General features: G+C 47.7%; 1 protein-coding gene across 6 annotated transcripts in view; it reads right to left on the bottom strand.

The window, feature by feature from the left end:
• RALGAPB (Ral GTPase activating protein non-catalytic subunit beta) overlaps positions 1 to 13,896 on the bottom strand; it is a 2,310,294-nt gene that overhangs the window by 1,823,884 nt on the left and 472,514 nt on the right. For all 6 annotated transcript variants that reach the window (XM_085618929.1, XM_085618931.1, XM_085618928.1 and 3 more), the window contains exon 11: positions 815 to 982. In XM_085618929.1, coding sequence (XP_085475055.1) covers positions 815 to 982 — 168 coding nt within the window. The remainder of the gene's footprint in view (positions 1 to 814; positions 983 to 13,896) is intronic.

Consider the following 13,896-nt stretch of genomic DNA (forward strand, 5'->3'; position numbering starts at 1 on the left):
GACGATGGAGGAGCTGTCCATGCGCACTGTAGTCCCGGGGAGGAGTCACCTATCTCGTGAGATCTCGAAGACTCTTCCAAGACAACAACGTGCAACATCCGGACCCAACACTAGGCGGCGATCTAATGCAATAATGTGACTGCAGCAGCTCATATGCCTCGAACCTCCCATTTCTCTATGGGAGCTTGTGCTGAGGCTGGTTTCCGACCGCAGGACAAGCTCCCATAGCAAAATGGGAGCTTGTGACCGCACCATGTGCAGTCGCATCGAAATTGAGGAGTCAGGACTGCCGACCTATGGTCGGTTGGTTCCACATCCGTGGCGATGTCGGACGGAGGTAACTCCGACCGACATTGCAATCAGGCCCTGTGTGCTACAGCAGTCACAAGCACCACGGCGCCTTGAAACCGAAAAAATAAAGCAAACAATCATTTTCTAATAATATTGATCAGTGCTATTCTCAAATACAGGAAATGAAAGGTACTGTCCTTTACAGAACTTTCAGGACAAAACTGAAGTTAACACGTCCTGCTTCAAAGATATAACTCGGATGATTTAAATAGAAAATAGGAACTATCCAAGAGTACATACATAAATTACTAATTAGTGTAGCAAGAATAAAAGCTTCTCACTAAATTATAAGTTTGAAAATGAAAGTAAACTTAATTCCTTTTCACATTACTGTAAATATGTGTATTTTTCCCAACAATCCGCAGTACCTTTTAAATAATTTACAAAATACTAATACTGTACTTTAGTACTAATTACTCTGTTCTTCAATAAAGATTATATGAAATGATAAAAAAAAGTTTACCTGTCAGGAAGAATAGTTTCAAGTGCTGAAATGAAATAGGGGACCACCACATTAATTCCCTTTAGATCACAGCAGAATAGTGCTGGGGAATACAAAATTATGCTGGCTAAGACTGGGTGGCAAATAAAATCTGTTATCTGCAAACCTTGTACCAAAATCATATAAAATCTAGAAGAGAAACATACAATGCATTAAAAATCTTAATATTGAAAATACTGTGCAAGTTCTATAAACATTTCATTCAACAACAAAATTCAACAACTTTTTAGAGCAAATAAATGAAATCCCAGGTTCCGTAACTTATCACAATTGCCCCAGTGTATCATAGGGTAATTTGCCAATCACACCAGTGGGACGCAGAATTAAAAGCAGATGTTCGTATACCTGGTGACATGATGATACAAAACCCAATAAAACAGAAGTTAAATCACAAATCATTTGGTCAGAAACTCAGAGTGTTACAGGCAAAATTATTCAGTGTCAATGGGATGAATAGACAAAATACTCTTTGACTTTCTTGAATTGCCACAGCAACCTATGATCAAACATGCAAAAAAAATATTTCGGATGTTCAAGCCTGCATTGGTCTTATTTATTAATATCAGTTATCCAATAAAGACGTTATCAAAACATTCTGTGTTTGAATTATTAAACCACTGTAACAAAATGTAGGCAATCAAATAAAAAGATATTTAACTTAAATAAAGTTGAACATAACCAAACCATACAAAGAAGGTGTACGGTTCCTACTCTCTCAGTAAGACTGTGTGTTTAGGCAACATAAGCTTCAAAACTATGTTGACGGAGTCCACTCATACCATCAGAATATTGACTTAATTCCTGGCTAGCTCAAAGTGATGCCATCTGAGCTCCTAACCTGACAGGGCACTGGATGGTGTCTGCAACCTCATAACATGACATCCCTAATTCCCCCAAGAGAATCGTGGAAACAGATCTTACCCTTTCTTTAGTAACTCAGGCATGCCCAAAGAAAGATACAAGTAGTACATATATTGGCATTTCAAATATTTATTGAAGCAAATTGGACTCTTGTGTAAAATACATGTGCTGCAATGATTAATAGAAGGAAACCAAATGGAGTAACCAGTGTTACAAGGATGATAAAGACCAAATAATTCAACCACTGTATTATTGCAGTTACTATAGGAATGCATAGAATTGTACTCCTACCTGGCGCTTCCTATTCTAGTAGGCATAGGGTGTGCTAATTTGCCAGAATCCCCTAGAGTGGTCTGACTTCCCATTTACCTGCTAGTGTGAGTCATCTGGTAGCTAGTCTTGCAACAGGCCGCCATCATCCTCAGGATGGTGCTAGAATTTAGCAGGACTAGAATTCAGCCAAGGAGTGACCTCTGACAATCCACGGAGATGCTCCTTTGTCTAAACAAAGCCTTGGCACAGTTTATATAAAACTGATACCATTCATTCCGTGCCTGAGTTCCGGTCCTGTAGTCATTGTTGATTCTATCCATCAGAGTTATCACCGAATCCACAACAACAAACATTGGTATTTTGCGCAGTGTACAAAGTCCTTGTACAGAATCTTCTAAGACCTGATAATATGCCTACGAATTAGTGTAACTGTAAGCAAAACCGTTTAGGAGTACATTTTCTCACGGGGTCACGCATGCAAATGTATTAAAAGACATCATTTAAAAAGGTGTTAACTTTTAACCTAAAAATGCAAAATGGAAGATGTTGTGCCTGGCATAAAATAACCTCACGACAAAGCAGGCATCCATATAATCGTTTATAATAAGGATAATGTTACTTACAGTGTAAGCATTTGTGGGTAGTTTTTTTTGCTGTAGATGCACATGCTCTGCACACTCCTGCCATCAAGAGTTGTGCATGAACATTAAAAGTTACTGTTCTTCGAAGAAGTCCTTTTGAGACACGAGGAATGCTGTGACTTCTCCTTTCGTAGGGAATGCACATGGGTACCGACACCAGATTAGTTTCCGCACAGCAGGTGAGTGCAAGTATGGAATAAGTAATAGCAAGAAATTGGCAACTTTGCTAACAGTCTTTAAAGGGAAAGCATATACTTAATGTTAAAGAAATCTGCAAGCAAGACCCTGACCCCTGCTAGGAGGGCGGGAGCATGTAAATCTCTAGCACATCAAGCTACATACAGATGATTACAGGGTAAGCAACATATTCTATTTGTAGCATGTGTGGCTGTAGATACCCATGCTCTGCACATGTTGTAAAGCAGTACTTCCCAGCAGTGGCTAGTCAGTGGATGATGCAGATGGTTGAAACAGAGTTCTTAAACACTGTTTGGACAACTCTAGCCTGCTGATGGGAGAGATAATTCACACAGTAATGCTTGGTAACGGTGCGTTGAATTGAGACCATGTAGCTGGTTTGCACATCAGCTATAGAAATATTACCTGAAATGACATGTTTGCACCCTTTGTCCTAGTTAAATGCCATCTAGGGAGAGGGAGGAGAACCCTTTTTGCTTTCTGGTAGCATGTTTGGATAGATTTAGCGATCTATCTTCTTATGCCAGCTTTTGATATTTGGTGTCCTATAAAAGGTTTAGCAGACGTGACAAAAACCTGCTCAGTTTTACAAAAAGGCTAGTTCTGTCAATGTGGTACATTAAAGCTCTTTTGAAATCTAGGGTGTGATGAACCTTCTTCGCTACAGACTATGAGCAAAGAAAAAGGCAGGTAGCTCAACTGTTTAATTATAGTGGAAGGAAAGACCACCTTTAAAGAAATTTTGTATCAGTTCTGAAGACAACCTGACTTGCAACACACTAATATACCTTGATGAAGTGATGGCTATAAGGAAAACAACTTTGCAAGAAAAAAACTGCAAAGGACATGGGTGCAATGGCTCAAATGGGGAATGTTAAGGTTCCATAGAGGGACTAGGTGGCACTCTCAGTGGAATCACTCTTTTAAGGCCTTCCGTACAAGCCTTAACAACAGGAATCTTGAATTGAGAAGAGTGGTCTGTATGGAAGTGTGTTCTAACTACTTTTCACAGGTTAAGTAAATAAACAATGTATTGGATCGCAGGTTTAAGAGTGTTTATGCTCCTCGAGCTACAAAAAGCGGACATACCTTTTCCACTTTGCTGCGTAGCAGGCCTTAGTAGTAGGACTGCACAGTTCTTTCAAAAAACATCTATATATTCCCACGAAAGACTTAAAAAAAAAAAAATTCTAAGACCTCGGGTGCCAGATTGAGCATCTTGGGGTCTGATTTTGCCTTGTTTCTGAGTGAGAATGTGAGACGTGTTGATGAGCTTCTCATATGGAATTACAGACATCGTGAGGAGGTTAGAAAACCACAGTTGTCTCGTCCATGTTGGGCCTACCAGGATGAGGGTGAGTAATGCCTGCTGCAGCTTGATCACATATGAAAGGAGCAGAAGAGGAGGAAAAGCGTAGGCAAATATCCCTGACTAGTTTATTCACAGTGCATTGCCCATGGACTGTGGGTGTGGAAACCTGGAGGCGAAGCTTTGACATTTTGCGTTTTCAGGTGTGAAGTAATATAATTGCAGAACCTGCCACATCAGAGAGTAAAGGTGTAGGACGTGTTGGTTAAAATGCCACTCAAGTGCATCCTGCTGAGCAGGTCCACAAAGCTGTTGTCCACTCCCAGTAGGTATTCCGCTAATGGTGTATCTGATGGTCAAATCGCCCAGTCCCAAATCTACTGCACCAGTGCTGAAAGCTGGAGCAAGTGAGGGACCACATATTTCTGGAGATAATGCATGGCAGTCACGGTGTAGGTCAACCAATATTACCTTGCACTAAATGTTATGAAAGAATGCTTTGAGGGCTAGTTGGATAGCATAGAGTTCAAAGTAGATGATGTGAAACCTGTGTTGCTGTGGGGATCACAAAGCCTGCGCGGTTATATTAAGGAGAATCACTCCTCAGCCAGAGAGGTGTCCGTCGTAATGGTCACTTGTGGAATAGGGTCCATAAAGATCTCCCCTGAAGCAAGTTTTTGCTGTTCCACCACTGCACAGAGTGACGAGTAATCACCCTTACCAAAAAAGATCCTGTAGATGACCTCTCCTCTTGTGACGACTGAGTCGATAGAGGCTGCTGTAGCCGATGCATGTATAATCAGCTGTGAGGGGGACTATAGCTGTACAGGTGGCCATCATCCCAGAAGATGCATTACTGTTCTGACTGATTTGGCTAAAAATGGGCTAGTAACTGCAGGGAGGATAGCTTCTTTAGTGGTTTGAAGTTTGTTTTCCCCAAATAAACTTTATTAAACATTAAGTCATGATACAGGTTACCATTCCATCAGGTAGCATAACAACGGTTACATTCATAAATATAGCTGACACTTCTAGATAAATATCGAACAGGATGTACCATGGCGCAGCATATAAGAAAGGGGGATGTGGCTGTTACATCAGTGGGCGGTGTAGGGAGTCTGTCTGGTATTAAGGCACAGTCTTGTCAGGACCATCGCCAGCAATCTGGACGTCAGTGATGGGGGAATCTGCAGTAGGTTCATCCGGGTTGGTCAGTCGGTGAAGATAGGAAATGAGAGGGCCCCATACATCTGTCGGCCTATTTGCCGCAGGCTTTATGACCCAAAATTCGCCCAGGAGCGTCTGGCAGTGGTCTGCGTTGTCAAACCAGTGCCTGGCCTGCGGCTCCGGTTTGCGGCCCCAGTGAATTGCCACCCGACGATTGGCGAGTAATAGTAGCACCGCAGTTAATTTGCAATTAGCTTCCGAGATGTCCTTAACGTGACCCAGAAGGCACAGTAGGGGGTCTGGGGCGATACTCTCTAGTGTGATATCGCTGATTACGGATTATACCTCCAACCAGAAATCGGAGACCTTGGGGCAAGACCAGGCCAGGTGCACAAAGCCCACACCAGGAGCCGAGCAACACAAGCACCTATCACTGTCCATCATGTGTAGCGTTACAGGGGTACGGTAGAGTCGGTGTAAATATTTCAAATGAACGAGCCGCAAACTATAGTTAGGGGAGAGACGCTTGGTTTGGCTGCAGCAGTATTGCCATTGTATGAGGGAGAGACTGCCTTCCAGGACCGCACCCCATGGGTTGCGAGCGCGCTACGGGTCTATGGGGGATGCCGCCAGTGTGAGAGCATATAGTCTTGTGATCACTTTACGTGGGGAGGTGGAGGAGTGGACGTAATTAAGTGCAGTGTTAGGCTGGGGAGCAAGTGGAAAGGCACGATTATCAATTTTGCATGTGACCCTAATCAGGTAATAGAGCAGCTTGTCAAGTGGAGCTGCGTCATCAGGAAGTGTGAGGAAGTTGTTGATAGGGTAAATGTCAGCATTGGTGCGGATGCCCAAATCTGCGGCGCAGCAGGCCATGCCCGCTGTTTGCAACGGGAGGAATGAGGGGTTCCTGGCAAGCTGTACTGACGGCGCAAAAAGTGCAAGTGTATCTGCGCAGCCCATCCTAGGCCCAACGTACACATTCCACCGTGTCAATCTCGCCTTGGGGGATTTTGTGCGGTAAAAACAGTGCTGTCTGTAGTGGTCAGGGAGAGGCCAGGTCCGCCTCGACCACCACACGAGGCTGGAAAGGAGTTGGATGAATCGAGAAATGGAGAAAGCTGGCTTGGGCACACAGTGCATAGAGTCTAAGATCAGGGGCCCCCATTCTGCCACTGACTAAGGACAGCGTAAGCGATACGGGGCTGGCGTCCTGCCGAAATCAATGTAATATTAGAGCATATTTTAAAAATAAAATTGTGTTGAGAGGAATGGGAATATTTAAAAACAGGTATAGGAATTTTGGGAGCGTGATCATTTTTGCAATGGCTAAACGCTCAGCTAAGGATAAAGGGGAGTTTCTACCACAAGTGTATCTTATTATCAAGCCATTGCTTGCCAAAGTTGGACCTCCATAACTCGTCTATATCTCTGCTCAGCCAAATGCCCAGGTATCTGGTGGGGCCATTTGCCCAGATGAATGGATAGTCTGTTGTGAATGGCTTAGTGGCATCAGTGAGGGGGAAAAGAACAGATTTACTCCAGTTGACCCAAACCCCGGATAGGCAGCCAAAACGGATAACCTCCCTGGTCTTGGGTGTGAGATTCTCCTGAGGTTCATTGATATATCTCGGGACGTCGTCTGCTTACATAGAGGTAACCAGGGCACGGGCTGAGAAGCCGATGCCCCGCTGGGTATGATGTTGACGTAAACTTGCCGCCAGAGGCTCCATAGCAATGGCGAACAACATTGGGGACATGGGGGCATCCCTGCCTAGTGCCCGTCGAGAAGGCTATAGGGTCGGTAACCTGCCCATTAACCTTGATGCCTGCAGCTGGGAGTGTACAGAGTAGTTAAATCTTTTGCACGAAGTTCAGGCTGAAGCCCAAACGGGGAAGGAGATTAAAAAAAAGAAAAGGCCACTAGTGTATAAAAAGCTTTAGTGGCGCCCAAGAGGGCGGCCACTGCGGGCAGAGTAGGATCGATCTGATGAATGACAGAGAAGATGGTGCGCAGATTGTGCGAGGTGGCGCGGCTCGGGATAAACCCCAACTGGTTAGGGCGAGCTATTAACGGCATGAGAGGGAGGAGACGGTTGGCCAGCAATTTAGCATACATTTTGTCAGTATTAATTAGCGATAAAGGGCGATAGGAATCGCAACTCTCAGGGGGTTTGTCCGGCTTCAGGAGAAGAGTAAGCATGGCCTCGCGAGGAAATGGGGGAAATCTGCCCAATTCAAGAGATTCGTTACATTAAAGCGAGATGTGGGACAAGAAGAGGCGCATACTCATTGTAAAATGCAGGGTTGAACATGTCTGAGCCAGGAGCTTTGTCACCCGGGAGTCCCGCAATGATTTTAGAGATTTCTTCAAGGGTAAATGGTTTGTCCAGGTATTCCCGGTGATCACTGCTGAGCCAAAACAGGTCAATTGAATTAAAGTATTGATCCAGGATCTCCCTGGGTGCAGCTGCCCCAGCAGTGTACAGTTGGGAGCAAAAAGCTGAAATCCTAGCGATGATGTCTGTGGGGAAGGAGGTCCTCCGCACAGCCTCGTCGCACAGTGCTGTGACATAGGAAGATGCATCTGGCTGTCTGAGGAGGTTTGCAAGGGTCTTGCCAGGGCGATCACCTGCGACATAGCAGCGAGCATGGGCTTCTCTGCCCAGGAATGTAACCTCTCTGTCTGCCTCCTCGTGAAATTCGATGAGCTTAGATCTGATAGAAGCAAGCGTGGCAGGGCTGGGATCTTGAGATTGTTGGAGATCTAGGGCTTTGATGTCTTTTTCCAGGCACTCAAAGGTGCATCTGATGGATTTTAACACCCCAAATTGTATGGCAATGCATTCCCCACGAATCACGACCTTGAAGGCCTCACAGAGGGTCAAGGGTGACTCAATAGAGCCAGCGTTGCGCTCAAAATAGTCAATGATGGCACTGCAATGTCCTCACGGAAGACAGCATTGCGAAGCGAATTGGGAGGCAAGCACCATGTGAACATGCAGTGGAGGGTAAGCGGGAATCGTAGACACAAGCATACCGGGGCGTGATCGGATAGTGTGCGGGCCAAGTGGTCCACTGAGGTAGACCAAGAGGCGACATCACGGGTAGTAAACCGTAAGTCTATGCAGGACCAAGATCCGCGCGAGCCGGATACGCAGGTTCCTTCCCGCTCACTAGGGTGCGCAGGCCTCCAGGCGTCTAATGAGGAGTTATCTTCTAAAATTGAGTGGAGGATAGCGGTGGCCAGTGGACGTCGAGTGCTTCCCCCGAGCGGCCTTTCTGCGAGGGTGCGATATTGAAGTCACCCCCCCATATCAGAGAGTGGGGACCCCAGAGAGGATATGATTTGTCAGACATGGGTGAAGAAGTTCACATAGCGACCCTCGGTGTCTATGAAGGAGTGGGCGCCATGCCAGGGGAGGCCATTCCTGAAGAGGATGGTGATGCTGCGCGCATAATTAGAATAGAAGGCAGTATAAGACTATCCCCAGTGACAGGATTGCAGCCTAGGTGAGGTGGCTGGGAGGGGGTGCGTCTCCTGGAGGAAACAAACTTCCACCTTATGTCTGATAAGCTGTGTGTGCATGAGACGTGCCTGTCGGTGGTCATTCAGACCCCTAATATTCCATGTCCAAAAGGTGGTGTCAGTCATGTAGCAGCTGGTAGGAGGTTGATAGTGTAGCGTCTATGGTGAAAGCAATGAGAGCTAGTGTTATAAGGTACAAAACATTGTGGAATGTGTACAATCGGTGACATTCCAAGAACAATACAGGAGGAACAACAAAACAAACCTCTTGCAGAAGGTACCTTTTACAGAGCCCTAAATGAGAAACCCCAACCCACTCCAACCCCCCCAAATAGGTTGAGCATCTGAACCACACCCACCCAGGAAACCCAAACTTAGAGAACTTAGTGCGGGAGTGGGACTCATCCCTGCAAGGTACATGGGCTCAGCCATTTACCCTATGCTATCTAGGCAGGGTGGCCAAGCGTTGTACGGCACAGAGGGAGGCAACTTAAGGGTGAAACACGCAACCATGAGAGTGCTTCTTTGCTGCAGGCAAGGTGAGCGGGCTATCTGGAATGTTCCATATTCCTATAAACAGTTCTAAGCATACAATTTTCGCCCATTACTCAACGCCTCAGGGTGGAGCGATAAGAAGCAAATATATACGAGAGAATGCATATAACATTACATCAAACATGGTGCGTGGGGTGAGTATCGAGAGACAAGGCCGGGCATGCACTGTTCACTCATTGTCACTTATCCGGCTGTCTTCCGAATTAGTACGGCGGTTTTGTAATGGGGACTTCTGTAGCTGTTTAGCAAAAGTGAGAGCAGCCTTCAGGTCAGTAAAAAAATCTTGGCTTCTCCACAAAGTCAATACGTGTCAGGAATCCCCTCCCGCACATGGATTCCCTCCCACGATGCCACTTCCGTGAACCTGGTGCGCATGGAGGAGAGCGGACTACAACTCCCAGAATGCCCTCCGGCAACAATTGCCTTATGCCACTCAAGAGTTCTGGTTACATAACACCAAGGGAAACGCCTAGTTTTCATGTTATGCAACTCAAGAGTTCTGGTTACATAACACCAAGGGAAACGCCTAGTTTTCATGTTATGCAACTCAAGAGTTCTGGTTGCATAACACCAAGGGGAACGCCTAGTTTTCATGTTATGCAACTCAAGAGTCATGGTTATACAACGCCGAGAGTACTACTTAAGGAGAAGATCACTGGGACTCGGCGTCGGATATTCTGATCTTTGCCGGAGTACCTGGTTGAGGTACACGGACCCGTTGGTGAGTTGAGCGGCGGAAGGAACATTCTAAGGAGCGGAGGAGAGGTGCTGGCGTGTGCTTCCTGCCCGTGTCCTGTCCCGTTCTGAGAGCCGTATTCAACGTCATTGGGCACAAGTCCCGTTGGTAGAGCCGAAGCTCCCAACGGCCTGACAATTTGGAGAAAACGAGGTTGGTGCGAGCCGAAGCTCCCAACCCTCGTTCCTTGGGTAAACACACGCTTATAGCTAAGACGCTATCTAGGAGGTGTTTCCGCGTCTTAGCCATCGACACTCGTAGGAGAACTGGGATAGGTAGAGCGGCTGCTCCCATCCATTCTCTGCGCCACCTTGGGTATCATCACTTAAACCCGGATACAAGAGACGCACACTAGGTGTTCCCAGCGTCTTTGTGTTGTGGCAGTACTCTGGGGGATACTGGTAGAGCGGCTGTTCCCAGGTGGTAGAGAGCCCGGCCGGGTGACTCCCACGTGCCCCCCGTAGATTCCACAACCTTGGAACTACCCTTCACAGCGGTCGAGTGGCATTGTCGGCCACTGCTTAGCACTGTGCCCTCCGTTGGAGCATACCGGGTCCGGTGTGCATGCGGAGGACGGTTAGACGAGCTGTGAATGGGTATCGTACTTTAACTGGTGATTCCAGTACCGGTATTCTTTGTTGTGTGTAGTTGTTTATCTGTTTATTAAATCATCCTTAAACCTCCATTTCTCTGGTCCGTCGTCTGTTTGTCCCAACCCCGAGAAAGCCAGGACATTACATAATATCCGACCTCTTCCATAACTATCTCCTGGTTGGGCGAACGACATGGCCACGATTGAGGATGTGTTGGCCGTCTTAGCCGCGATGCAAATCGAGCTCACCGCTTCCAGACAGGAAACAGCAGACGTTAAGGCTAGAATGGACGCTCTGCAGAACGATCCGCTACAGGCGGGTGCCTCTCACACGGCCACGGCTCCTGCGGTTGTGGTAGAGATGCCCGTAGTCATTCCTTTGGCGACACCAGAGAGGTACAGCGGAGACCCCAACACAGTGCAGGTATTCCTCACTCAAGTAGCACTGCATCTGTCCTGCAAACCAAAGGCCTTTCTTTCCAGCCAAGTCAGAGTGGCCTTTCTGATCTCGTATCTTGCTGGGAACGCGGCGCAATGGGCAGTCCCACTGGTGAGCAGGGACGACCCTATCCTATGTGATTGGGGAGCCTTCCGCGAGGAATTCTTGAAGGTGTTTGATCGAAGGGCGGACTCGTATACTGCCGATCGAGAGATGTTGGAGCTGAGGCAAGGCAACAATGATCTGGTGCAGTACCTTAATGCTTTTCGAAGGTTAGTGGCCGAAACCAAGTGGCCCATAGCCAAACAAACCGCGCTGTTTCACCAGGGCTTGAGCGAAGAGCTCAAAGATGTGGTAGCACAAATCGACCCCCAACCCAAGACATGTGAAGGCTTGATCAACCTAGTGCTACGGCTGGACCATAGATTGAACGAAAGAAAGGGCGATCACAAGAGGAAAGGGAAAGCGCTGCCATCGTATGTTTCGATGGGTGGCCCTGAGACCAACTCCTCCACCAGGACGGAACCCATGGACATAGGAGCTATAAGGGCGAGCCTTACAGCCACTGAAAAAGAATCACGCCGCAAGCATGGCCTTTGCCTTTACTGCGGGAAAAAGGGGCACTATGTACGCGAATGTCCAGCCAAGCCAAAAACCTCACGATACCGAGCGAATAAAACGGTGACAGCAGAGGTGGACGCACCGGCGGAAAACTGAGGGACTCCGGGTCTAGGGAAGGGGCATCTTGGAGTCACACCCACATCCCTTCCATGTTGAGCCCGAATCAAAAAGGGCGAAGACATTTGTTTATTACCTTACACGTAGGAGTGCAGGACCAGTGGATACCTGTGGTAGCCATGATTGATTCAGGAGCCACGGGCATGTTCATGGACTACAATGAAGCACGTAGACTGGGTCTCACTCTCCTTCCCAAACAGATACCAGAGGAGGTGTATGCAGTGGATGGGAGAAGTCTGGTGACCGGACCTATCGGACAGCACACAGGGGAAATACCGGTGAGGTTCGGAAAACTGCATAACGAACGTATCGATTTTAGCATAATCAGAGCCCCGCAGTACGGGGTCATATTGGGTCTACCCTGGCTCCAAAAACATAACCCAACGGTGGATTGGCCTACGCATCACATTGAGAGGACTTCCCCGTTTTGTGAACAATGGTGCGGCATGCGGCAGGACCCCCACGAAAGTGAGGTAGGAGAAGGTCACACGGTCGCCACGGCAGCAGAAAAGGACGTAAAGCTGCCCAGAGTGTATCACAGTTTCGGGGACGTCTTCGATGAAATCCGAGCGGAGGTGCTCCCTCCACATAGACCGTTCGACTGCCAAATCGACCTGGTTCCGGGGGCTAGCGTTCCCAGCGGCAGACTGAATGCGCTCACAGAACCCGAAAACGTACATCTACGGGGATATTTGGATAAGTTACTAGGGCTGGGGTTCATCAGGCCGTCGAAATCCCCTGCCGCATCGCCTCTCTTTTTCATTCCGAAAGCGAATGGCGAATTGAGGGCCTGCGTGGACTTTAGGGCCTTGAACGCGATAACCATAAAAAACCGGTACCCCCTGCCTCTCATAAGCGTTCTCCTGGAACAGGTAAAAAAGGCCCAAATATACACAAAGCTTGATCTCAAGGGAGCATACCATCTTGTGCGCATGAGGGACGGCGACGAATGGAAAACCGCCTTTAAGACCAGGTTCGGGCTCTTTGAGTACCTCGTCATGCCGTTCGGACTATGCAATGCCCCTGCCGCCTTCCAATACTTCCTCAATGAGGTGTTCCGGGAGGTACTGGATATCTACGTGGTCGTTTACATAGACGACATACTCATCTACTCCAACTCAGAGGAAGAACATGTACAGCACGTATCCGCGGTTCTCAAAAAACTGAGGGACAACATGCTATACTGCAAACTCAGCAAATGTGACTTCCACGTCACAACAGTGGAATTCCTTGGGGTGATGCTGAGCCCCAACGGACAGGAGATGGCGGAACGCAAGATCAGAGCGGTGGAGGAGTGGCCGGTGCCCCGAGGAGTAAAGGAAGTCCAGAGCTTCATAGGCTTCGCCAACTTTTATAGGCGTTTTATTGAGGGGTTTTCTGGCTTGGTTGCCCCGATCACGCAACTACTAGGGAAGTCTCAGGAGTTCGTGTGGGGACCGGAAGCACAAAAAGCATTTGTGGCCCTCAAGAAGGCCTTCAGCACCGCCCCGGTGCTAGCTCACTCGAATCCGGAATTACCCTATGTGGTAGAAGCGGACGCCTCTGATGTGGCGCTGGGTGCCATTCTATCTCAGAGGAATGAGGTGTCGGGTTTGCTCCATCCTGTGGCGTACATGTCTCGTAAATTGAATGACGCGGAACGCAATTACCATATTGCGGAGAAGGAACTACTCGCAATAAAGGACGCATTTGCTGAGTGGAGGCATTTGTTAATGGGGGCCAGACACGTGGTTACAGTGTATACGGACCACAGAAACCTCCAGTTTCTGACTGCGGCGCGGCATTTGTCTCCCCGTCAAATGAGGTGGATGATCTTTTTCTCCGGTTTCAATTTCCACATCACATACCGACCCGGTACAGAGAACAGGAAAGCGGACGCGCTTTCGAGGCAATCGAATGGCAGGGATCCGCAGCCGGTTGCCGAACATTCCATCGTCCCTCCAGGAGTTGTGATAGGGGTGATTCAACCACAGACGTTCCTCAGGGGGGTCCAGAAGGGGACCCA

This window comes from Triturus cristatus, chromosome 7, assembly GCF_964204655.1.
Source record: "Triturus cristatus chromosome 7, aTriCri1.1, whole genome shotgun sequence".
Classification (NCBI taxonomy): domain Eukaryota; kingdom Metazoa; phylum Chordata; class Amphibia; order Caudata; family Salamandridae; genus Triturus; species Triturus cristatus.